The following is a 27830-nucleotide window of genomic DNA, read 5'->3' as shown; positions in this document are numbered from 1 at the left end:
CGACATATAGATATACATGTATATGTGACGAAATATACTAAAGCAATATTGACCCTTTGTCGCTGAAAGTATCAAACTACAAAACTTCCTTTCAAATTTTCAGAATAAGGAAATCAGGATCATGATAAATAATTGGAACATAATTAAAAATAATATATCTTCTCTATAAGATAATGAATACATTGGTTCATTTAATTTTTATGGATATTCAAACGCTTCTGTGAAATAAAACGTCAAGATTATAGAGTATAAAATTCATAGCTATGAAATAACTAAAACTCTGATGTATTATTAAAAATATACGTTAGGTTGTATGTAGTGATACATACAAAGATTACATGTACAAACCCATAATTAACACAATGCTACCGCAACCATTCTGCAATCTACCTTGCCCAAAACACTCTTCCAGTCACCTCCAAACTCTTCAATTCTCTCCACCTAACCACCCACAAACCATTCACAAACATGCAATTCCCGACAAAAGAAGAACTTATCGTCAGTTGTCCTTAACATCTCGTTCATTCATTTGGTCCCTATCCCCCTATTTCCTCCCACTGCGATGATCGCACTACATTTTTCCACGTCTCTATTCTATTCTCTGGATGATCTGAATTCTCGAGCAGTCGAGTGACGATTGATCTGTACAATTGATCGATTTCTTTTTACTACAGACATGCAAAAAATTTCGTCTTGGAAAGCGATGTTGCGAGTTCGAATGCCTGGACCACATGAAGAACATTACCGGAACTGGTAAAGTTTATGTCGTTGATGATAATAATTCCTCCACGACTCAGCAACAAAAGCTACTCTGGGTGATGAGCTTAATGGTGCTGTTGCGGCTAGTTTAATTTTTCAACAGGGATCCAGATGGCGCCGTTGACGAAATTCTTTCACTATAAACGTCAACGATCAACATCAGCCATCAGGGAACGAAGAAGGTACGCTGTAACGTGTCTGAGTAATTATACCTCGAGGAGTACATACAGTTATGTAATGAAGATTCGTATGTGAGTGTTTGTTTTCTTATTTCTTTTCCCTTTGTTTCATTTGAATGGATTTTTGTACTCAAAGAGCGAGGTAAGATTACGTCAGATACGTTTTTACATATGCTAAAAAAATGGAAAATGATGATGATGAATCAATGACACGTAGAAAATAATAATCTATTGTATTGCTGTTATCTAATGGTGTTGTAGTTGACTGTATGGTGGATGTATCTAATGGTGCTGTAGTTGACTGTATGTTGTTCAATATTGCTATGAAGCTCTTCTGATTTATTGTCACTTATACGAAGGATGGAAGTATGCGAATTGGGAGAAGTCAGGTTGAGAGATGCAAGATTTATACGCTCGTTCTGTCAGTTATCCCAGTGTCTGTTACGCGATAGAAAATGAACGAACTGAATAATAAATGCATTATCGGCATGAAGATTGCTTGATGTAGGCCACCGCTTTTTTTCTATCCTTCCGATACCATTTTTCTTTTTTTTCTTTTTTTGCGAAACACTTTGCTAGTCGTGAGAAGCAGCAATTCCCTTCTGCGAATCAATTACGGTTCACGAGAAATTGTATTATAGCCTGGAACGTATTCAAATTATCTTCAATTATTCTCGGCTGTTTCCATTTCCATTCGTCTCTTACGTAAGTACTCGTTTGATGTACGTACATAGTGAGACAATAATCGTTAACACCTTTAATGTCTTCAGTATTATAGAATAAGACGCGAAAATACGTTGAAACCTGACTTTTAGATTCGCGAGACTCTATAAGGCTTCGAAAGTCTCTTGTTTCAGGCCGAATAAAAAATTGTAGATGAAGAATTACATTGCGAGGTCTGTTAAGGAAAATTTTAAATCGTATCGTTGTAATAGGATTATTTCAGAGAGGGAAATTACGTGTTGCGTGCGAAGCCACGAGCTTTCTTTCAGGCTAATATACATAATTGTCCTATCGAACTTTCCATCTAAACCGTTGCGCTCACACGTGGATTTTGCATTTCAATTTTCTTACTTACAGTCCAGTCCAGTGAGACCAAGTTAAATTTTTCAGCCCTCCGAGGTAGAATATGTTTTATAGAGAGACGTACAACGCCATGAAGGGGAGACAGATCAATAAATTGGGTTATCTTTAAATTACTGACAATCATTTCATCGACGCGGTTTCACCGACACCGAGTCCCCCGGCAACGTCTGTCAAAGCTTATTTACCGATACACTGAAATCAACCACAATCATTTTACCGACCTCTTCCTTTGCTGACAGTTATTATACTCGCTGTCATATGTTATCGTTGATTATACATCTTTATTTACAAATTCGTTCCTGTGTATAACGAAACAAAGGAAGAAACGAAAATGATACGTTTCATGACGCATTGTTAAATTATTAATTAACGAGAGTTACATATCTACATGAATGCTTTGAAATGTCAGTTATAATTCATGAAAATGGATACAAGCCATTTTACTATACATAAATAGAATTATAAAGACATGTTACGTACTAATGCTTTTACGAAATATATTTCTGTATACGTTTGACGTTTCTGTATTATTCCTTATGTGCTTTCTGCTCTTGTGTTTAGCTCGTCGGAAGTAAAAATACGTTAAGCGAATCAGCTAATCTATTCGAGCGTTTCAACGGCTCAGTCTTCTCTTATGCAACTACCAAAAGAGAAGATAAGTCTTTGGTTATACAACATTTCATAACGTCCAAAGTAACGGGGCACTAATTAGTTGCAACTTTAAGACAGACCAGATATCAGTCATCGTCCGTAAATACATTTATTACGATCGTTTAAAGTTTAAAGAAACACCGTTATAAAGTCGTAATACGAGACAAAGCGAAGAGAAAGTAAACTGTTGGATATATGACAAAATAATTCTATTTTAAATAAGAGACTGGTCAGCGTGGTTATTTTGTTTACAAAATCAAACGAATTTAATGAATGTAATGGTAAGGAAGTAACTATAAGTGGCTGTTAAACTATTTTTATGCTTGAAAAGTAATTCGCAAAGTAATGTAAAGCAGTACTACTGAGTTGTACATAACCTCTTTCAGAATTTGTTCTTAACCTCTTGCTTCATAACTTCCTTAATTATACTCTTCAAACTTATTGACTACTTCGATGTTGTTACGAACAGAAACTGATAAAATATTAATCTTAAATATAGATTGAAATGAAAGCTTGTCACGTAAATATATATATATGTACTACTTACTCAAACTATGGATCACATAACCTATACAAAAAAAAAAAAAAAAAAAAAAATTATTGTACACTATAAAGCAAGAGGTTAAATCTTTAATCTGTTAAGAATTAAATTTTTTATTGTAACTGCGAAAATTATAAAAGTACCAAGCGAAGCAAGTACGGAATATATGCGGAATATGAATCGCTCAACGAACCAAAGAGCGGCTCAGTGACAAAATTAGTAAAGTAAAGACCACAAATATTACAACATTATATTCTACCACAAAATAATTCTCTATACAAAAAAGGTACACAACGAATCGATTTTTCACAACGATAAGAGTCAACAGAACCAATCAAGACCAGACGAGACTCTCATAAGACAACGATATCAGAGGGATCAAATCAGCGACTTCAATCTATGTTACAGAGTATAGTTATCAAGAAAAATTGCTCTTTTCATGAAAAGTATGGTAATGATACTCTTATAACACATTGTATATCTGGCAGTCGGATGTGCCCGTGGCCATCGGAAATGTAAAGACGACGCTTTTAGAAAGTGATAGCGCCATCGCGTATTAAAAACGCGTTAGAAGAAGGACGGTTTCGCTATCCAAGGCGAATCGAAAAGTGTGCGTGTTGCGAGAATCAGAGTTGATCGAGACGTCGAAGCATAGAGTCGTTAGAATTGAGTTGCGAGTGTTGTCGAGTGTTAGAGTTGCTAGTGAGAGAGAGAGAGAGAGAGAGAGAGTTACCAAATAGTTGTCAAGTTATTTGTTGTAAATACGAGCGTTGCATTTAGTTTTCCTGTTAATCAAACATCGTTTCTCTGTCTAACTAATATCTGTATTTTCAATCCATTATTAATATATTCCGATATTACAAGTGGGGGCTCGTCCGGGATTGAATAAGACAGAGAAACGATACGATTTAACGGAGCTATTTCTGCGGGAGTAGAAAAGAATAGAATAAAATGGCAAACGTTGAAGACGAACGATTGTCGGGTGAAGAGGATTTGACGCTGGAGGAGCTGAGGAGTAAGCTCGCACAGATGAATCTGCCTATATCCGGTGCGAGATCAGTGCTGGTTGCCAGGTTGAACAGAGCGTGCAAACCTGGTCGATCTACTCCTAAGGATTCGAAGCGTGGCGAAGAACCAACAAACCAGCGAGATCTAAGAAGCAAGCAGAGAGCCGAACGCAGTCAAGAGGGAGAGGAAGACCTCGAGAAGCTGAGGACGAAAGAGCTGAGAGCGCGTCTCGTTAGCTTGGGGTTGAAGGTAACGGGAAGAAAATCCGAACTACGCGCGCGGCTACAGGCGGCCCTAGAAGGAGACGATGTATCGTCGGAAGAAGAGAGCTCCGACGAAAGTGAAGGCGAGGACGATAAACAAGGCGCGCGAGAATACAGGAGAGGCACGCGAGCGGTGTATCAGGACCGCGATGAGTAGCAGCAGAAGGTATGCGTCGGTTCGATGTTGAGTCTCAAAGACGTGGAAGACTCATTAGAGAAATTCAGCGGGGATGATCTGCTGAGGGTAAATCAGTGGGTGGAAGACTTCGAGGAAATGGCAGAAGTGTGGGGTTGGTCAGACGCCCACATGGTGGCCTATGCTAAGAAATTACTCGCAGGCTCCGCTCAGGCCTTCGTACGACAAAAACGATGCGCGAAGTCCTGGGCAAAGCTAAAAAAGGCGTTGAGGAATGAGTTTGAAAATGTAGTAAGCGACCAACAGATACATGGCGAGTTATCCCATAGAAAGAAGAAAGCAGATGAGAGTCTGCAACAATATATGTATCACATGTGCGGGATTGCAAAACAAGGAAGGGTTGATACGCAATCCTTGATAGACTACATTATTCAAGGCATTCCCGACGAGGTCGCGAACAAGACTGTGCTATACGGAGCCAGGAATATCGAGCAATTAAAAGAGCGTTTCAGGCGCTACGAAGCGATAAAAAGAGATATGGAGATGAGGACGAAATTTGAGGAGCCGAAGAGTAACAGGGTAAAGCCGGTGGCGAAGCTGTCCGAAACCGAGAGGAACAAGGAACCCGGTCGATCTGGAGATGCGAGGAAGACGCGATGCTACAATTGCTTCAAATGTAGGGAGTACGGACACATCGCATCAAGTTGCGACAATTTGGGTGAGCCCTCAAAAAAAGTTTACAGCGTGTTTCGGTCGTTACAAACAAGGCGTGGTAAGGATGTTAAGATGGAAAATTTCAAATTGAGCGCGTTGATAGACACCGGTAGTGAGCTGACTCTAATGCGAGCAGATCAGCATGTGAAAATCGGAGCGCCCAGATTAAGTCGGGAAATCGTTGGATTTGGCGGTGTCGGTTCCGGAAGGAATTTTACGCTCGGGAAATTTTCCACGAACATTATTATAGACAATGAGTCGTACTGTATAACCATACACGTAGTTCCAGACACAGTGATGCAACATTCGCTTATTATTGGCGCAGACTTTTTGGACACTGTTGAAATAAGTATAAAAGGGGGAGAATCTTTTATTAGTAGAATAAAGGACGAAAATCCCGATGAGTGTCCGGAAGTCCTCAAGATAGATGTAGAGACACAGGCGAGTGAGATAGATTTGTCACACGTTAAGGACATGCAACATAGGCTAAAAAGAGATTTGAAGAGAACCAAAGCATTGCTAAGAGACGCTCAAACGATGCTGGAGAGATCGAAAGGTGACTCGACGGGTAAAGCAGCTTTACGACAGCTGAAGAACCAGTTAGAAGATGCAGAATGCGCTAGAGCAGTTGCAGTTAAAGCGAAACAGGCACTGGAGCAAGAACCGAATGAGACGCAGGCTTCGTTGCAGGAAGTACTGCGGCAACGTTCCGAAGCAGAAGATCGTGTTAATGTAGCTAGTCGCGAACGAACTGAGCTACTGTCGCAATTGGAAGAAAATAAAGAAGAGTTAGCAGAAGTTTTGAAGAAGTATCGGGCAGCTGTGCAGCAAGTGTCGGAGGAACGGAGAATAGTGGCAAGACACGTGGTGATTGGTAAAGTGGACCACGAGATGGTGTCCTCGTCGGATTCTTGCGGCCAGCAGGAGGACTTAGCGAACATCACGAGGAGGAAGAATCTGGCTAAACAACAGCAACAGGATGTTGTTGATGATATTTGCGAATTTACTGAGAAGGATAGCGTTGCGGGTGCGAGGGTTGTTTCAAGTTTTCGGATAGACTCGAAGAGAGTGAATGCAAGGCGAACGAAAAGACAAGGGAAGTCGCACGTGCGGAATCCCTCCAATAATATCGATATACAGAGGATGTGGATGACGAGGACGACGATGGGATTGTCGAGGACACGATGAACGTGAAGACCTTCGAAAAAGAAGAGATCATAGTCTCGGTAGATGGTAAGTTGTTAACGTCTTCCATGTACGAACCGAGCCTACGAAAATGTCACGATGCTGCCACGACGATCAAAGCCCCTGACAAGAGTGAAATGGGTAAACAAACAACGGAGAGGAAGATAGAGGAAGAGCGAAAGAGGAGCAGTAGCATCGAGGACGAACAGGCCGCGGTGTTCCAAGAGGAACGAGATCAGCTGCGTGCGGACGCAAAGAGACGGATTGAGGAGATCCAAATCCGAAACAAGCGGGCGTATAACAGGAGACGCAAGAAGGCGACAGCATACAGGACGGGAGATCTAGTGGCAATCGAGAGGATGCAGAGGGGTCCCGGGCTAAAGCTGCATCCGAAGTTTCTTGGACCGTATCGGGTGATAAAAGTCCTGCGAAATGACCGATGCATAGTGCAGCGAGAGGGGGAGCACGAAGGGCCACGTACAACTTCCACGGCAGCCGATCACATGAAATGGTGGAATGCTGACGATAGTGATGTAAGTGCGAGCGGCGATGATGAGCACATCTGAGGGCAGATGTGATTGTCAGGAAAGGCCGATTGTAATATCGTAGAATAGCTTTGATTGGAGATCGGCTGAAAATAGAAAAACCGTGTACGTCGTGTTTCTGTGGTTCGTTTACATTTAAGAGTGCCTACGTGACTAAAGGCACGTAGTTGGTAGTTCTTACATAGGTATGAGGGAAACAATAGACAACGTTAGAAGAAGGACGGTTTCGCTATTCAAGGCGAATCGAAAAGTGTGCGTGTTGCGAGAATCAGAGTTGATCGAGACGTCGAAGCATAGAGTCGTTAGAATTGAGTTGCGAGTGTTGTCGAGTGTTAGAGTTGCTAGTGAGAGAGAGAGAGAGAGAGAGAGAGAGAGAGAGAGAGAGAGAGAGAGAGAGAGAGTTACCAAATAGTTGTCAAGTTATTTGTTGTAAATACGAGCGTTGCATTTAGTTTTCCTGTTAATCAAACATCGTTTCTCTGTCTAACTAATATCTGTATTTTCAATCCATTATTAATAAATTATAATTAATCGAACAAAATTACACCTTTAATATATTCCGATATTACATTACCGTGATGTAATATTTATCATGCTTATTTTGTACGTAAAACGAATCGTTGGAATATTCCCGAAGCTAACGAAGCATTTCCCAAAAGTTAAACCGAAGAGATTAACGCGAATAGTTAAGTGAAATTTTTCCATTAACTTGCTGACCAACCGGCAAATAAAAAATCATAAAAATTGTTTCAATGTGTTGAGGTCACGCATAACTTCTTTTTTCATTGACGATTACCAAACAGGTAAAATTTCGAAATTGTACGAAGGCCACGTGACCAGATCGTATTGGAATTTGAAGTGCATGGAAAAAGACAACTCGAAGTACAAACCTTGAGCTGTACTACTCGAAGTACAAACGTGAACTAATGGATGCAGAAAAGCAATTAACGCCAAACATCCGAACAGCATCTTGGAGCCCGTCATTGTTCTGAAATAAAAGAAGTGACGAATTAAAAAGACGCAGGACTAATAATAATAAAGGAAACTTAGTTCGTATTATAAATTGAATTTACATCAGAAAAGAAGCACGATCAAGCGAAACAGATCGTAGAAATGACAAATATCATCGATATACGTTTCAGTGTAATTTCACTTTTGAAAATTATTTAGTTTAATACGATCGTATTCATCGCTCCGAAACTTTCATTGTGCTGCAATTTGTGCTGCGTCTTTTTAATTTCTCTATCTTTCTGTGTTTTCGGAAAAATTACTTGAAAGATTAAGAATTGCTTGCCTTATTTTATTTTCGATTAGTTAGGATTTGATTATTCCAGGTAAGGTTTATTATTTATAACAGGTTTTATCACTTGTTTATTATTTAGGAGTTTGTTATTTTAGGATTAGTACCTTTTAGGATTTCTTATCCTTCGAGTTTCTGTTTCAGATATCTAGGTCTATTTCAAGATGTTTTATTACATTAGGATTATTTATTCGATTAAGATAATTTAAGAGTTTCACAATGTACAAAGAAATAATCGCGTGAAATTTAGATTTATGCTTTAAACGTATTAAACACGCGGTAATTTCAATGTCTATAGCCTCGAACGTGTTCTGATTAGTTGTGTCATTGTCTGTGACATTGAAATCACAAAAATCCATTGCAAGTGTGCTGTCATGCAATGTGGATGTAATTGGGTTTTTTGGGGTTAGGTTGGGGTTAGGTTGTATCATCTGATTTGTACAGTACTATTTTAACGCAAGGACAGGAAAGTTATTATATATTTCCCGTCCATTATTTGAATCGTTGTGAAGTGTAACGAATTATATTCGATTCGAGGAGATGTTAATGAATTAGCCATTTCATATGTAATTACATGGAAATAAAAATCATTGCAAAAGTAATTGATCTAATGACAACGGAATTTCCAATATTTTTTTGTTTCGTCACCTCTTTTTCGTAATATATCTTTTATAGGTACGTGATTTATTAATCGTTCGAATGGAAATAATTATTCGTATAATATTCAAACGATTCTAGCCATAAAATAAATTAAAACGATACCTGTCAATGATATGCAATCTGCGTATGACGTCAACCTCGATCTATGCTTATACAAGAAATTTTATCAATCAATGACTAGATATACAATAATCAAATATTATAAAATTTCCTGAAAACCTTTAGGTGTTAATATCTTTAATATTTGCAAGTTATTGTTTAGCGCTAATTAGTTAGAATGTAACAAGTGGTGTACCAGAATTGAGATAATTAAGCCACACGAACAATCTTATTTAGATCTTTTTAATTTTTTAATTCTCTTTTGCTCTAATACTTCGTAAAATTAATCTTCATTAGCTACTACACTTCATAGAATAACAAGAGATAATTTTTCTTATATAACGTTTCATTCATAAAATCTATCATTAAAGTATATCTTCATAAAAATATCATTCCATACTAACGGTATATTTGGTGTCATACGAGATAACAGTTACCAGTGATGACATATGTAACTTTATAAAGATATCTCGTTTTATTATATATTAAAAGAATGTACTCATTGCTGCTATATTTCAGATGAAAAAAAGGCGGCAACGATTTTACAGTAAAATCGTTCGTTTACAACTGATTCATTTACATTTCATGATAATACTGTGCATTCTGAATATGCTATGATTTGGTTTAAAATAATAAATAGTCCATTCTTGCATACTATTGTTCCAGCTTTACTTGTATTTTCGATATTGGTATAAATAGAAAGACAATTAATGTCGTTCGAGTCTATTTTCGGATCATTTATATTACGTTTAATCCATATAGTTATCATATGAGACATAGTATCGTAAAATTTGGAAGAATAAAACGTTCGTACAGGAAGTACATTTTATAAGAACTCCAACAAATCTGCGTGTGCACCTAAAATACAAACTGATAGTGATTGTTCATAAGTTTATATACATTATCTAATGTCAATCGAAGGTATCAATTCTTTTTCTCCATAAGAGTACTTTTTCATTTATATGTGTTCAAAAATACATGTGTTCAACCGTGAAGCATATGTCACCTACAACGAAAAAGAGTTTTCCTATACTTAATATTTCCTTTATATACCTATGAAAGTCTATTCTTCGCGTAGTATGAAATTATGAATAAATCTGGAATATTGTTCAATCTGAAAAGAAAAATAACTTATTGACATCATTCATTGATACGAGATTCAGAATGTTTGTTTTGTCTTGCAGAAAAAGAAGGCAGCCCTCCCTTTCTTTTAATGTGAAATAGAAAGCGAAAATTTGAAAACAGATTTTTTGGAAATTTACTTGCAAATATCGTTTTCAATATCGTGATTTTCTTCCCAATGGTACTGTACTTTCAAATTTTCCAGTATCCCTCTAAAAACAAAAAGTCGAACCTCGTTATTGTTAACGTAGGCATTACAAGGAAGAGAAGTATTAGAAAGCAGCTCCTTTTTATTATGGATTTCTTTATAATCATGTAAATAAGAAATTCCGGAAATTTTTTCCTCAAGAATTTAATTCTTGTGTTTTGATTGATAATTATTACACTGCATACTAACTTTTCGCATACTGTTCGCGTCTAACAGTTTCCTAATAATAACTACTTCAAAATTACATATGTTCTTGCACGAATTCAAAAGTACGTATGATACAATTACAATTGATTCTAAAATAATAATTATTTAAAGATATTAAGATACTAATTAAACGTTTCACTGTATTTCAAAATCTGGAACAACAAATTTTTATTTATAAAAAATGAAACTGTCTTTATATATTCTTTGTCATGATGCTATTTCTTATTACCGTGTCGACATTTTTTAAAATTCATTTTGTTATCTCTACGCAATAGGAAAATTCATATACTGCTTAATATTTTTTGCATATTATCCATCCACCGCATGATATCTTCTGAAAAATCAAAATATTAATGTTATATTATTACAATGCTTCTTAAATATCAATTTTTGACAAATTTGAAATCCAATATATTTTGCACAATTATTATTTATCAAAAAATTCCAAGTTAGTAACTTTCTTTTCAAATGGCAAATAACATATACTTTGACTTACCTGTAAGTTTTTGTTCCTAATCATCATTTCCTCTTATAGAACATCATTATTGTTCTTATAATTACTACCAGTGTCATAGATATTGTAGTGGCTACAACTGAATTAATAGAAAATGATAAATAACTGTGTATAACACTAACACATAATTGTGTATAACAATGACAGATAACTTTTACTTACATATCTGTCGATAAGGGATTACTTACTGTGATATCCTGTTGATGTTTCTTAAGGCACTTGATTAGGTGCGATACGGTATCATTCCTTATGGTATACTGTAGATAAGTATTTTAGAAAATAACAAGAATAAATCTAAATTATTCAGAGGTTCCAGTTTCGGCTTAGACATAAATACAGGACCATTTGCAAAGAAGAAAGGGTGCGTTTCTACAGCCTCGTTATAGTAACCATGAATACCAATCTCTGAATTACTGGTTACTAAACATAAATATCCTATAAAATTTAATATATTTCTTTAATTTTTAATACATACATGAGTTAGTAGTTCTAAATTATGAATCATCCTACCTGTGATATTACGCTTTTCCTTATAATATCATCACTCGAGTGAACAACATTAAGATCATGTAAACCATGTCATCCTATCTTACTGCGAAGATACTTAGTTATGTTATCTAACATTATAAAAATATCATCAAATTCAAGTCCTTTTATTCACATCACATGGCCACGACGATCTGGTTCTTCGTTATATAATGTTCTAAAATTTGTCGTATATATAGGATGTACAAACCGTGATATCAAGGTATCAGTTCTTCCTTCCCAAGGGACAGTTTCATTAAAATTCTGATAGAATTAAAAATTAATTATTAATATTCTAACAATCATATATGTTAAATACGTTATAGTCAACGATATATACCTGAGCGAATGTAGGGGTGATTCCTTGATAATTATAAATGTCATCAGCCCACATCATTGTGCCACTTCTTTGTACTCCAGCCTCTAGATTAACAGCCTAAACAAACATACGAAATTTTATAGAAGCTGTACAAAATATAGTATATATGCGCAATATTGAAGCGTTCAAGGGGATATAAAGGTAATGTACATCACATACACGTGTACTCTCATGCAACAAAATACAATTAGATTTAATAGTATAAGCTCTTTTATTCATCATAATAGATTGGAAATTTAAATGTCTTACGAGGGTGAGTAAAAAGTTACCCGCTCTGTCGGTGTAGAATTTATTTTAAGCAATTGTCAAAAAAGACATACATCATTTTTTGACATAATCACTCGATTTCTGTATACACTTTGTCCATTTGCCGAAGGACCTTTGTATTTTCTCATTAAAAAATGTTTTGGGCTGAGCTGCGAACCACGAATGCATCGTCGTCTTCACCTTTTCATCAGCTTTTTCGGCATCCATCTCGCACAAACTTTTTAAAATCCAAATCTGTCGTGCACTATTGCATAAGCAGAGCCGTGGCTGATTTGCAAATGATTTGCCACATTATCCAGTGTCACTCGTCTATTCCATAGAGCATAAGTTCATGAGCACGTTCAATGTTGTCATCGTGGATGTGGACGGGCGTCCAGCTGTTTTTTCATAACACTCGTGCGATCTTCTTTGAACTTTTGTGCCCATTCAAACACACTTCGTGACAAAACACTTTCTCCATAATGTGCATTAAATCTTTGATAAATATAGGCATCAAACATAACCTCCGACCACAAGAAACGAATCACAGCATCCTGCACTGTTTTCCTGCAAATCACCATTGCAAAGCGCCATTACTCGCGCAACGGTCACAAACGAATTGACGTAACACAAAGAAACCTGCGCAGCAGCACTGAACAAATATTGACGTCATACGAAGAGTGCAGATGGATCAATACGGTCGACAGAAGTTTTAACTATCTGGAGTGCGGATAAATTTTTACTGAGAGTCGTATAGGAATCTATAATCTGTAAGTACACCTTTGGCTGAATGGAAATTTCTCTTACATATAGTCAAAAATGCAGAAACTATGTATTGAATTGGAAAGTGATAAAAAATAAGTGAAGTTTCACAGGACGTTTTTAGCGAATAAAAAATAATTTTGGAAGACACGAGACTTATCTTGTATTTTATGCACTCTCTGTGTCCGAATTTCCAGAAGCTCTCTATCTTATGAAGTGTTTTAGATTAGCCGGAAAATTTTGTACGTACGTACAAGAAGTATACGATCTAAGTGGAATATTCCATTATTCTCTTGATACAACAGAAACGAAATTTACAGAACTTCTCAGAAAGTTGGTTTATTATTACCAAATTAATAGAATTAATACACGTTTATCATCTTTACATACCTAAGTCGTGGAGGTTTATCGTGCGTAAAAAATTAGTGTCGTTTCAAAGTTACATTTCGTACATTTTAAGCCTATAATTTGTAACGTACAAAACAATGTAAATTTGAGCTGTTTCTTATCTCCACAATAAGAAAATCCAACTTTACGTTTTTTACACAATGATATTTATGGAACAGTAATATCATATTATTGCATCGCTTGGAGAATGAAGTCAAGGTACGATGTGACCCTAGTGTAAACGCTGGGATACCCAGCTGTGCCGCACTTATAAGCATAAGACACAATACCTATTAAATACGAGGTTAATTCATGTTGTATCAGCAGTGGTCCGCCGCGGTCAGCCTGAAAGGATCGTTAAATTTTTAATCAAAGATACTGAAATATATCGATCGAATTGTATTGAAATTATACTTATATACAGTAATAATCTTCTATTGATTTGTGTATTGAAATACTCCAATTTATAACGTACATGTTATATGTATTTTGAGCAAAACTAAGATTAGAAGGAAATTAGATTAAATACCATAACGAGGTGTGAGAAGTGGGCAAAACTATTAAATTGTGTTTATCTATTATTTTTAATGTTTAAGACGTCGATTTGATGTTAATTCGAATCGACGTGTCTTCAGATACCGTATAGTTTGTAGTAACTCTGTAACTTAATTACCGTACAAGAATCCTCTCCACCCTGAGCATGTTCGGCGCATATTATACCATCAGTGATATCAGGTGCATTGGGAAATTTGGAATAAGCTATTTTGCATTCGGCGTTCTTAATCACTGGCATTTGTACTTCCATTAATGCATTACGTCGTGGTCGTCCTACGAAGAAAATAAGAAAGATATTTAAGACTGGAACTATTTAATTTTATTATAAAATTGATATCACTTACTATATCTTAATGCTCCCCATCCAGCAACAAGGGGGTTATAGCCGACGAAGTTGCTCTTTCGTAGGGGCTCTTTCGTACAAATGGGATATACGTACCCTGAAAAATAAAAAAATAAATGAAAATGCAGGAAACGAATGACCAAAAGTATGAGAAAGAATTATACACGCTTTATGACACAATATATGTGTACAGTAAGAAATTTCAGGATATGATACTTCAGTAATACTCAATAGCATATATATATATATATATTTGAGGACTTACTCGAAAATGGCACCTCCTCCACCAATCTAAGAATGGCAATATTATGATTGTGTATGTTTTCTATTCCATCCATATGTGCACAATGTGCTGCGGTCAAAACATGCCTAGCCGATATCAGGGAACCTCCGCACTTCCATAGTGGTTTGTCTGGGTTTCGGGGATTACGAAAACCTAATGCAGCGATCCATGGCCAATCGCCTAAAATGCAATAGTCATAGTTGTGAATGTACATAATTTTTTCTCACATAACGAGTAACAACGATTATTACCTATTCGATATTCGATCATACAGCAGACGATAAGTACATACGTACAAATACTCTGAAATAGAGATTTGATAAAGACAGAAATTAAATTTTTATTCCAGTGGAATACAAATTATTAAATAATTCTATATAATTTCTATTTGAACTATACTGAACTATAAAGTTCAAACGTGTAATTTCTGCCCTAACAGTTTTTGATCTCTATCCATATTATTACTCCTATATCAATTTTTTATTTCAAGCAAAAAGATACTCTTCCTAACATGAAGTAAAAGAAAGAAATAATTCAAGTTAATAAGTAAAGTTACTACCGATAAAATCATAGCATTATTATTTAGTCTAATTGAAATGTACATTGATGTGCTGTTTAATGCCTTTAAAGTTCATTCTTTGCAGTAAATGGCTTATTATTAATCGGAAAGAAAGACATAAAACGTACCAAGTTCAGCTGGTTTACCATCGACCACCCTGGTATGAGAGACGTTGCTAAAACCACAGTATGGTGGTCGCAAAGCCTTATACTTATACACAGTTTTTATTAAAATTTCTCTCTTCTCTTTGTTTGGATCGTTCGGACAGCAAACGATCGTAACATTGCCCTGGTATCTGCACACTGATCGTCTATAAAAATCGGTGGCTGTACGGTACTGTATCTGCCATATTTCTTGCAGAGGTTTACATTTTCTGTAGTCAAGGCACCTGCCTTCTTGATTGTCCGGTGTGGTACATTCTGGATCAAACAATTTTAAAACATTTATACAGTTCAAAGATGCGTAAGAAAGCGACACCGATTACTCAACTTTCGAAGTAAAAGGCCGATCAAGTCCACCGGATTGCCCTACAGACACGTATTAATCCGTAAGAGTTAGTCATCATGTTGATAATAATTATCTAAAGAAACTTTTCACGTGAAAATATAAAATTTTAATTGATTAGATATTGTGTTAGCCATACTTAAGAAAGAAAATGAAAATGAATGAAATGAAAGAAAAGGACTACCTTCAACCTCATGTTTTAAATAAACACTTTGTCAGTTTTGCGGTAAATAAATTCTTAGGAATTCAGGACAGTTTTTAGTGAATCATTTTGTTTCGACCGTTCGCGGAGAGACGCGATCGCGAGATAGCACGTCAACGAGAGTTGTAAGTTCCCGTTACGATTAAATAATCGACGCCACGAACTGATCGATCCCCTTATTTCGATTATGATAATAAGGGTAGTTCAACGAAATTCCACAGAATTAACACAAATAAATTAATGTTTATTTCAACAACTTATTAACTAGAAAGATATAAATGGAACAAAAAAAATGTAACTGCGTTTTGGTTGATAAGTAATGCGCGACATACCACATGTGTTGACGGTTCGACATCTCGAAAAGTTCTGAACGCCTTTCGATTTTTTTCGTTTTTTCTGGAAGGCGACCCCCACTACGTTCGGATCACGCCACATTCTTTTACTGCGAGGTAAAATACGGGCCACGAGTCGACGTTTCTGGAAGTCGCCCTGCTTAATGAACCATGTTTGTTTGCCGGGCAGACGCGACGATCCGTCTGCGACATTATAGTGCCGCGATCGATAGTTAAGAATATGACCTATTGTAAGCCGCATGGCGTAACATTCTCCCCCCGTTGAGAGGGTACCGATCAAACTAGCGAGGTGTGGTTGAAGTTCCCATCTTATTTCGTCTCGGTGGCTAGTTGTTCGGGTTTCTCGAGATCGGGTTGAATTGGCAGTGGGACAAGCCTTTTGACGCCCCGATCCAAAATGCTCTTTGCCGTCTGAACTGTAGCTGTCCGGATGACACCATCGGCGCCTGGTTGAACCTTGATAACTCGGCCCAGAGGCCAATGCATGGAGGGAACGTTGTCCTCTCTGAGGATGACGATTGTGCCCTTTTGGATGCTGTGTCCACCCTTGCTCCATTTATTGCGGTTGGTTAGCTCGTTCAAATACTCCTTATGCCAGCGGTTCCAAAAATGTTGTTTAAGCTGTTGGATATGCTGCCATTTGGAGAGTCGGTTCGATGGAATGTCTCTGAAATCTCGATCACGTAAGCACATTAATGAATCGCCAATGAGGAAATGTCCGGGAGTGAGGGCTAGGAGATCATTTGGATCGGTGGAGATAGGAGTTAGCGGGCGGGAATTGAGGACTGCTTCTATTTCTATGATAAGAGTATTACGGTGTTAAGCTCATATGTTTCTGTTTCTCCACTCGCGCTGCGCCATAATATCCTTTGATATTTCCGATCCTCTGGTCGTACGAGGAATTGCCGATACATTTTCTCGATGTCGCCAGTGAGTACGTACTGATGAGCGCGGAATCTAATTAATATACAAAATAAATTGTGAATTGATTCGAGAATATAGGATTTCCCCATTTTCATGATTATCGTGATTTTTGTATAAATATATTTTTTAAGATACTAATAATTAGGTACTTATAAATTAGTATTATCAATTATTTTGCATTTATAATTCCGCCTCTAGTATAAGTGTTAATTGAAAACTAACTTTATGTTTCAAAAAGTACTAGCAAAGTCGTTGAGTAACAAGCCACTGATGCTAACACAAATAGCATTGTCGTAATTAAATATTTCTAAATATTCATTTTTCATTTTGAACCTGTAGAAACAATTTATTATATATACTATTAGCTAAGTAATTGCATATTTAATTAAGTCGAAATATAAAACTTAGTTATTTTAATAATTTAAAAAATAAAAAACTGACAAACATTTCAATTTAATTTATGGTTGGAACAAAAGACAGTTATTTTTCATTAATTGAAATATTGCAATGCAGAGTACTTTCCAAAATACGCCGAGAGTATTCCTGATGGTGAAACGAGCGTTGCTTCATCGAACGCAGCTAAAGAAAACAACATCTATGTAGTTGGTGGTACGATGCCTGAAATAGAGGGCGCTAAATTGTACAATACCTGTACTATTTGGGGTCCCGATGGAACTTTGATAGCAAAACACCGAAAGGTAAGTAATATATTCCTTTATGGCTTTGAATTTGAAAATATTGGGGTGAAGAAAGTGACTCTATCTAGGAATAATTTAGGAATATACATATGTACATACGTATACTATAACCAATTCTATAATTTACGGTTTATAAAATACGTTATGATACGGGAAACGCCCATTTTTGTTGTAATGTGTTTGTTGTTGTATAAATTTTTCACATACTTAAAATATTATTATACTTATTTTTTCTCCTTTTTAAACATTATTAAATGATAAGATTTTTTAATAAAAGAAAGTGATAAAAACGCTGTCAGTTATTAAATAAAAAATAATTAAAGTTTAGGAGTTGGTAACTTTGATATTAAATTACAAAAGTTGCAGCAATAGAATTAGCGACCACATTTTTATGTTATTAGGTACATCTATTCGACATCGACATTCCTAATAAGATTACTTTTCGAGAGAGTGATTCACTCAGTCCTGGTAACTCCCTAACGACGTTCGATGTGAAGGGCTGCAAAATAGGTATTGGCATTTGCTATGATATTAGATTCGAGGAAATGGCACGCATTTATCGGAACAAAGGTACAGTAACTTAATCGATCAATACTTAACTAGCAAAAAATTAAATATCTTTCTTAAATATATTCTATATAAAATTAATATAATCTGTAACTCTGTATAAAAAGAAGCTTAATTTAAAAAACCAGTATATTTGCTGAAAATGAAACAAATAAAAGAATTAAAAGCACAATAAGAGGACTGTCCTCGCATATTCAGAAATGATGGAATGTGAACCGTGCAACTACGAAGTTAATTGGTATTCGGTGGCTTCATATTTCCTGCTTCTCTGGGTTAGGTTGCCAAATGCTGATATATCCAGCGGCATTCAATATGACCACTGGACCACTGCACTGGTCATTACTTCAGCGTTTCAGAGCGAATGATAATCAATTATACGTTGCCTGCATATCACCGGCTCGTGTTCCTTAAGCAAGTTACGTCGCATGGGGACATACACAGTTGACCAATCCCTGGGGAAAGATTCTTTACGATTTGGAAACTCAAGAGAATATGGCAGTCACCGATATCGGTAATTTACAGCTTAAAATTAAAATATAATATATATATATATAACTGTACATAATACATTATAGAATAACATAGTATATAATTTTATATTTTAAAAATATGAGGGATACTATTTAAGATTGTCATCGATTTAAAATCAAAGTGTGAAAAGGATACCCTGGAGAGAGTAAAACACAGAATCATTCTAACTAAACATTCAGATCGTACCGACACTTAGGTATCGTCTTACAATTAAATCTCGGTCTCGAATGGATTAAAATGAAATACATACTTGCAGCTTCAACATCTTCAATATCGAGGAGATTCAAACTTTACAAATAAATGTAAATTGCGATGTAAAACAAAGCGATGTAAAAAGGGAAAAGGAGGAAAGAAGGAACAGGGAAGCAAAGAGAAGAAACGAATTTTTCATTTTCTCGAAACTGGATCAAGTTTCAATGCGTTAAAAGGGAGCGCAAAGAAGTCGAAATTACTTATTGTAATTAGTAAAACGACCTGAGAGGCAGACAGATACAAGAAAGAAGGAATATTATATTAGCGGCATTTTTGTAGCCATTATATAGGGTTTCGATCGCATAATTAATCAGTATCAACTTACCAGTCTTTAACGGAAGGACAAAAAGAAGAGCAGACGGCACACAGACCGCAATCATGATCATTTTCAAGTAGAATCTCAAACTGCCGTACATCTTCGAAAACTTCGTTAGTCGTAAGGGATCAAAGGATGATGTCCGTGCTGCGGAAAATAGATGAGAAGCGGCTATTTCAACAACCACCGTGTAGGTACTGCACTAGCCAGAAGTATCTGCGACAGAAATCAGAATACACTCGTTTTCGCATGGTTGGATCAATTTCGCGTGGGACTAACCTGATTGAACCTAACGCGGGATAATTGCTCAACTCACGACTTTAACCAGCCCGCTTGATTCTCTGTAAATGCTTGAAATTGACGCTTGGATTCTTTCCAGATTAACTAGCTTTGCCCCTCCCTCCCTTTATCTATTTTCTTAGATCGACTTAGACTGCCACAATATATTATCTTTCTTCTTTTCTTTCCTTTTCTTTCCTTTTGATCTTTTAAAGCCCTAAATCGCTGGCTATTTTGTATACTATATATTTTGTACACTCAATTACTCTGTAAGTCATAAGTACATATGTTTTACAACGTTATTTGTCATATTTCAGTTAAACCCCAGAAAAGCCAGAAATATATTTTTACCATGTTTTAACGCGCCCCTGGCAAAGATCTCAAAAACGAGTTGCGGCACAATTTAAAGCGACAAATAGCATCGCGTGTCTCGTTGTGGTAACACACGGTTCGCCAGCTTTTTAAAAGCGCTCTCCGTCTGCTTTTTCCTCTCTTCCCTGTCTCTTCGTTTTTCCTTAACAAGCGAAACCATTTTCGCGAGGACGAGAGTACGGAAATGACGTACTGGCAATTTTGTTTTGTGATAATACAAGCAGCTCGGTTTCAGTGAATTAAACTTGACCCCAAGCTTCTACTTATCTATCTTCTTTTCCTTTATTTTCCCTTCTATATCTGTTTTGCGGTTTTCCACATTTCCATCACAATAAACCATGTTTTTTCTCGATTTTACATGTTAGCCAATGATTCACGGCAAAAGCGTCGACTGTAAAAATATTTGTAGTTGCAATAGCAACAAGTATGTTTTCTCAAATAGAAAATATTGGGAGCGTACACGCTGGCAAAACAATTCATGAATAGCTCGTCCTCTGCTTGTTATTTGTTTCGATACTGTTAGCAAACAAATTCATGAAACATACTGGTATAGCGTAAAATGAACATAAAAGTTTTGCGTACACTTGAGAGCTGAACTTTGGTTGTTATACGTATATTATACATATACGCACACAGTTATGTATATGTATATATATATAGAAAATTCCTTAGAACCTTGAGCTTAATAACATATTAAAATCATTAACATTAAGGAGGTGAACTTTACTTACCAATTACCAAAGTTTCTTCCGCCAAATAATACATAAAAATTGAAAAAGATAATGTAACTAGTTTTAACTTTTTTTTGTGTTATAATTTGAATCACTCGATTTATCCGACTGAGGATGGTCGATCGCAATCTCAATTTATACGTATTCTCATCGCATGAAATAGATCACATGAGGGATTTTCAAAAGTCGATGGAATATTAATCGCGATTAATTATTTGTAGGTGTATTCTGTGCGGCTAAAGCAGTCACCTAATGAATTATTGAGTACCAGGAATGTTAGCGGTAAACAGGATTGCGGCTATGAATGATTCTCTAATGTCTATATTAGAGATGAATTTGATAATTTATCCTCATAATATGCAATCCGCTTTTAAGTGGAAATCATAATTAACAATTTCTGTTTGATTAAATATGAAGAGCAGATAAATCGATACGCTTAAATCAATATTAGAATTTCTTAACATTTTTATCAAATATTTTAGCACTGTAAAAGCGTCGTAGTAGAGAAATATTAGGTTGTTCCAAAAGTTTCTTTCGTTTTATAAGAAAGTAATAGATGTACAACATTTTTCGTTTTATATTATTTTATTGAATTACGTGTGATCCACCTTTTTCCAATTTAATGTAAAATAATATAGAATAACATAAAACAAAATATGTTGTGCATCTGTCATTTCTTTATAAAACGAAAGAAACTTGGGACAACCTAATAGGAATTTACTTTTATTATCCATTATAAAAATGGATTGTTAATCCTCTAGGAGATACGAACAATATAATTGCAATTAATAAGGAATAAGCTAGCATAACTTGAACCAGCTTTTGCAGAAAGCTATTAGCTAAAGATGTTTATTAAACAATGACAACATGAATTTTCTTAAGTACCCCATTTGGTACTTAATCTACTTCGTAAGTACTGTGTGTCCTAGCCTTCAAAGGATGCAATTTTAACCAGAATGTTTCACATTACTTGCCCGTATTATTTCCTTGTAATATAATTTATATTTACATTATCTACGTTACGTTACATTCTACGCGTTAATGTAATGTGATTTTTATTTCTAATCGAAGTTATTCAAAATTTGTAGTATCTCAATAAAAAATTAACAGCCTGCAAAAACTTCACAGAAGCATTAGTATCTTCGAAACTATTTAATTCAAATGACTAATATTCTTTAACAATATGCACTCGACGACGTTTATCGAGAGAAGTATGTGGCGTAATAGTTAAACTTTCAATTCATATACATATATCGTTTATGAAAAAGTAGTCATTCTGCTTTTGTGATCTGTGACACACTATAAATTCTCATAAGCTAACTAACGCGTAATCTTCTGTAACGTATTAATGTAATATAGGTATGTATATCTCGATTTTGAGCAACCAATTGGTGATAAATAAGCTTTAGTACATACTTCTTACACGTAACAAAAGACCAGTTAACATCTCTGCTCTTAAAAGAAAAACGAAAGAAGCTCTGAAAAGCTGCAGAGTTCAGGTCGAATAACACCAGCTCAGATAAATGACCCTCTAACTTACCTTTGTCCTCATCGACGTCAGTGATTTTAAAGCTAGTTATAAAGTGCACTTCTCAGCCAGCGTCCACGGCAGTCAATATTATTTAACGGGTCTTAACGCGATGTAAAAAGGGAAAAAGGAGGAAAGAGGGAACAGGGAAGCAAAGAGAAGAAACGAATTTTTCATTTTCTCGAAACTGGATCAAGTTTCAGGCTGCTCGCCAAAGAGTCTGTAGCTAACGAGACAAGATTAGACAAACCACGCTTTAAAATTGCCACAGAACTATAATAATCCTCGAAATCAATACGATTCGTCGATCCATCGCCTGATTAAAAAATGAGATAGGATGAAGCTCACTAGTCGGCCTTTGAACTTTCAATAGCGCTTACGGCTCGTATACTCTAGTTTGAATGCTACAATGTAAGCCAAGTCAGCTGTAACTAGCGTTCGCGTGATTGTCGCTATCTATTATTCACGCGTTACACGTTCACCAGACAAACGCGTCTACCGGTTGACATTGTTTTCTGTCCTGAGTTTCAAAGCAATTATGTTGCTTCGTGTAATCAAATCTCGCCAAACTAACGATAAGTTCTTGTTTGATCTTACACAGTTATTAAAACTATACAAGTTAAACCAATCTAGCCTAAACAAGTAATGTCGTTATATATTCTTTTTTAAATCTATATATTGTTTAATAAATCCTGGTTAGGATATAGTAGCTGACAAAAATATTCGGACAAATATATTTGTAGAAACATTTTAGGAGTGTATTATGCATAGTGGCACTATTTAATACTGTACTGTGACTATCATGGTCGTGTTGGTATTATTCGAAACTAATCTGAAAATCTGTATGGAATTTGTAAGATATTTAGTACGAGTACTGTGCATTACTGATATGTACACAACCGAGACGAGATAACGAAGGTACTGCTCTCCATCGTTCATCGCTACGCGTTGCTAATAGCAACGTATAATGCATATATATCTCGCAAAGACCATAAAAGTACCCAATGGAACCACGTTTAATATTTGATAATAATGTCCCATTACAGTTTCGTCATTTTCAATTAATTAAACACGACCCTCTCTTTAAAAATTAGAAGATAAAATACGTAATACAAATCTACTCGAAATCTTTTAAACCTTACGGACGACCTTACGGACCTTACTTATGGTCTTTGAAAGCAGCAGGGATTAGCAGAATATTAACTGCGGATTTTTCTTGGACCGCAGCATGCAATATGAAATATGGTTATTAAAATGTACACTGAAAATTTCATATCCATAAGATACTCGTGCTTGTAGAACCTTGAAAATGAATTCTTAACCCAAATAGTCGACCGCGATACTCGAGAAATTTTGTGAAGCTGACGTCAATACCAATATGTACCGTCGTTGTGCTATTATTTCGTGATAAACCGTATTGATTGCACTTCCATTTCACGGAATTAATTTTTTCACACAAAAAGTGATAACGATAATCGAAAAAAGAAAAATATACTACCACATTTCGTATCAGCATACACAAGCGCACTCGATTTTACACGAGTATACAATTTGCAAATTCGACAGAACGATCGGATTTAATTATTTTTTCGATATTTCAGGCATCAAGTTCTATTTACACAGCGAACGTTGAAATACGGCGAAATACAAAATGTACAAACCACTCTGGACATTAATTAACTTTAAACGTTATTGATTAATTAAAGAAACCAACCATTGTGTTGATTTTTACATTTTGAAAAATTGTTATCCACTTTTGCTTTGTTTAAAAATTGAAAAAAAAAATACTTTTATTGTAAGTCACGAGTATCTCTTTTATTTATTTAAACTTTAGATCAAATATTACAATTTATAAATATATCATTTATTTAGATATACTTGTAATATCTGTTTTATAAGTTTGTACAACCATTTATCTATTTATCTATTTTATTTGCACATAATCTTTATAGACTGATTTTGTAAAGAATAAAAAATTGTGATTCTATTTAAAAACGATCGTGTCAGACTCAAGTGATAAGCGATATATATTTCAGCGATATATATATATTCAGATTTCACTATCACATAAACGGTGCTATTGGAAACGTTTCACAATAGACGTCTTATAAGCGCCTGCGATGTCCGTCATATGTAAAGCTATACCACTGAATCACGGCCGCCATTTAGTGATTAAGGTCGATCACTTAGAGTTGTTAATCCGACATAATGGCGAGCAATACATCGAAGACATTATTGGAAACACAGTTACAGTTTAATTTCATTGAGCTTATTTGCAAATAAATGTGTACAATATATTTTAGAGGTTTTAAATATTATTGCTGACTAAACTTCGCATCTACGCATCATCTTTCTTTAACTTTTTTTGCATTTTCTTATCGACGCATGAAGACGAAATGCGTAAATTTTATTATTTATTTAAACATTACTATATTGTGCTCAAAGTAGCGGAATATCGTTCTATTATCAATATATGAAGAACTAAAAGAATTAAAAAAGAATTAAAAAAATATGTAGTTCAATCAATACTTCGTGTATTTTTCTATCTCCACAAGACAATATCCGGACCAGTTACGCTTACAGTATCAACAAAGATTTGTCCAGCCATACGGAATAAGTCGTACTCAGTAGTTTAAAAGTATTAACCGCACAAACTCCAGAAACACTTTTGAAGTAACTTTCGAACCAATAAATCCCCGAACTAAGAACTGTCATATTTCGTCTCTATTTATTGAATATTGTGAGAAAATGCAAAAAAAAAGAAGTTAAATAGAAAAAGTACTTGGAAACTTAAAAGAAAAAATCTCGAAAAATCTCTTAATACTTTTTACTGTCGTCTTGAGACGCACCATATGTTAAGCTTCTTCGTAGTTACAACTTTTACCGCAGATGTAACGAACTGACAAATGCTTCGAATGGCGCGCGCGCGTCAACGCCTACACTTAAATTTTAAATAAATGTTTTTAAATAAATGTTTAAAATAATACATTAAATGTATTAACTTTCTTGCGCAATTTCATTTAATTTCTTACGATATGGAGGGTTTAATTACGTTTAAGATATCTATTTGAATCTTTTAAATTCGAAGTTTTTTAAAAAATTACCTTAAACTTTATAAAATTAAATCGTTTTTCCACTTTGTTGTATCATAAAATAGTTACTTAAATTCAAACCTTACCGTCGTCTTGAAATATTCTATATTTTCCTCGTCTTAAAAAATTTCCCTACAGAAAGAATAAAGAAGAATAAAATCCCATACGTTAAATTTCGCGTGATTGATGGAATACATAACGATAACGAGAACTAACTAGCGACAACAAGCAACCATTAGCAAGGACAACTGGCGACTATAACCGTCGTCTCTACGATGTATGGCGACTAAGGAGAACAGCCAGCAACTACGGATGACATGTAACAACCAACTGCCCCACTTCTAAAAGACAACTAACTTGCAAACCCTTTGATGGTTTCTGTAGCGTGATATACCCCTTGAACGTGGTTAAAGAATGTGGTCGCCGCTGGACGGCGGTTTGACAGCAAAGCGATCTCGCCAATTCAAAGCTTGACATTACAAACTACCCAGAATCATTAGGCTCGTTATCGAGCATCTAGCTTTCAGAAGGTGCTTTATCATATGATATGACTTCACGATATTTTTATAGCAAGAAGAATGGCCAACCTCTAACAAAACAAATTTTTACTAAGTGCTGCATGTGAGCTGCAGGCCGGCCTACTAGGGAAATTTGACGAATGAATAAACTAAAATATATACGAATATATTCGTTATATCATAAAATGCTCGCATTATGTTCTCTAACACCATAGAGGAAACTAAATTTATATATTAAAAAATTGGAATACCCTCGTACTTCGCAGTCCATGTGTCCGAGCGATGAATTCCCTCCAAACAAGGAAAAACCAAAGGGAGGTCTTCTTCGAAGGACGTGAGAGGGTAAGGGGAGCAACGGGAACGATGATCACGCGATATACTGGCGGCGTACGTATAGAACGGCTGTTGCGAGAGAGTTCGCAAGAAACAAGAAGAAAAAAGGAATCGTAGGCCGACGCGACTATACGCTGTCGACGGACAAACAGCGACTGAGCCTAACTGAAACGAACTCTGTCGCAGTATGAGCACAGGCTACGTTCGCGGGTCGATCGAACACGTTCTGCGCCTTTCCTCGGCACCAGCGTCAAAACCACCCTCGACGAGCGCAACGCACTGGTGCACCTGCAATATTAACCACTGGTCTTTCCTTTTTCGCGCGATATTATATCAGCACCTATGATACCATTTCAAAGACCGCAATCAAAACATTAAATACCGCATTAAAGCCATACAATAATTCGCAATATTCATTCGTAAACGTTATTGTATATGTGCTTAATTAATCGTTATTATGTTTCGAATGATTTACTACCTCATATTCCATAAGCAGATATATGGTTCATTTTCATCTCAAGTACGATATAATTTGTAACAAATATTTATAATTCACAATGTAAAATATTTATAATTCATTGGAAATATTATTCTATCACGGTATAGTGGTCAAATTTCACATAAATCACAAACATATGGTAGTCAGAAGCTATACTCACGACATGACAAATCATGATGATGTCATGAAAAATGGCGTCCGTCCATATATATTCAAACGCAACGAACAAGTTCGAACTTTTCGAGAATAAACGATTTGTTCGATAACATCTGTCGCGAGCTTCTCTTCCTTTAACGATAACAATTGACAACTAAAGCTCGAGAGGCTCGTAAGGATGAACAGCGACGAGTATCTAGAAGCTATGTACTCACCTGGGCAAGGAGACTCCAACACCAAGGACGTTGGAAGTTTCAAGAAGCGAAGATGGAAACTGAAGTAGCACGTCAGGTCAACTCTGGCAAAAACTGCTAAAGAAAGAAAAATCCAACTAATTTGTTTCCAACAATAAAATGAAATTAATTTGTTTCACAAATTATTAACTGGATATTATTCAAAAATTATTCAAAATTCGCTTGATTGATTCACGGCCCGGGACACTTGGGTCATGCCATTTTGGTAATGGACGAAAATGGCAGAAGGAAGAACGACCGTTTTTTTTATATTTCTCTTTCCCCGGGAAACGAAAGAATGCCCGAGCACCTTGTTTCATTTCTTCTCGACATCAATTTCAATCTTTTTAAACGAAATATAATCTGAACGATGAAAAGTTCATTCAAATAATGCTCCGCGCCAGACACTCACGAAAATTAAGAAGAAACACGGAAAATTCGCGAATAAAACGGATTTCTTTGTCCCAGTGAGATAATAAATCTCGTACACGTATTGGTTTTTAAAATCAATATATCCACCAATGTG

General features: G+C 35.7%; 2 protein-coding genes and 1 long non-coding RNA gene across 38 annotated transcripts in view; 1 reads left to right on the top strand and 2 right to left on the bottom strand.

The window, feature by feature from the left end:
* The window catches only part of LOC126876556 (venom serine protease Bi-VSP-like), a 143808-nt gene that overhangs the window by 64850 nt on the left and 51128 nt on the right, over positions 1-27830 (bottom strand). Inside the window, exons 1-4 of one of the 8 annotated variants that reach the window (XM_050639418.1) lie at positions 14640-14902; positions 14376-14471; positions 14150-14304; positions 13211-13821 (exon numbers count right to left, since the gene is read on the bottom strand). The exons of 3 other annotated variants lie outside the window; for them this stretch is intronic. In XM_050639418.1, coding sequence (XP_050495375.1) covers positions 13666-13821; positions 14150-14304; positions 14376-14471; positions 14640-14871 — 639 coding nt within the window. In that variant the 5' untranslated portion in view covers positions 14872-14902 and the 3' untranslated portion in view covers positions 13211-13665. Of the gene's footprint in view, positions 1-13210; positions 13822-14149; positions 14305-14375; positions 14472-14639; positions 14903-16254; positions 16397-27830 lie in introns of those variants that run through there. 4 more of the 8 variants (XM_050639421.1, XM_050639413.1, XM_050639420.1 and 1 more) reach the window with 4 other exon arrangements.
* Positions 1-27830, top strand: part of LOC126876562 (omega-amidase NIT2-A-like) — a 129069-nt gene that overhangs the window by 63690 nt on the left and 37549 nt on the right. For 5 of the 28 annotated variants that reach the window (XR_007694304.1, XR_007694303.1, XR_007694305.1 and 2 more), the window contains exons 3-4: positions 19576-19753; positions 21167-24770. The exons of 9 other annotated variants lie outside the window; for them this stretch is intronic. Coding sequence is in view for 8 of the 19 variants with exons in the window: in XM_050639440.1 (XP_050495397.1) it covers positions 17814-17897; positions 18299-18467 (253 nt within the window). In the remaining 11 variants the exon portion in view is untranslated. Of the gene's footprint in view, positions 1-13008; positions 13098-17712; positions 17898-18298; positions 18468-19575; positions 19758-21166; positions 24771-27830 lie in introns of those variants that run through there. 14 more of the 28 variants (XM_050639451.1, XM_050639452.1, XM_050639450.1 and 11 more) reach the window with 8 other exon arrangements.
* LOC126876571 (uncharacterized) lies at positions 11849-12446 on the bottom strand. 2 transcript variants are annotated; one of them, XR_007694326.1, is made up of 3 exons: positions 12351-12446; positions 12043-12138; positions 11849-11966 (listed from the first exon to the last, which is right to left on the bottom strand). It is a non-coding gene; the product is annotated as an uncharacterized LOC126876571 (long non-coding RNA). The 2 variants fall into 2 exon arrangements; XR_007694325.1 differs by lacking the exon at positions 12351-12446 and having other exon boundaries at positions 12043-12344.

Source organism: Bombus huntii, unplaced genomic scaffold, assembly GCF_024542735.1.
Source record: "Bombus huntii isolate Logan2020A unplaced genomic scaffold, iyBomHunt1.1 ctg00000083.1, whole genome shotgun sequence".
Lineage (NCBI taxonomy): Eukaryota > Metazoa > Arthropoda > Insecta > Hymenoptera > Apidae > Bombus > Bombus huntii.
Note: the sequence above shows the minus strand (reverse complement) of the source record. Positions and strands in the feature narration are given on the sequence as shown.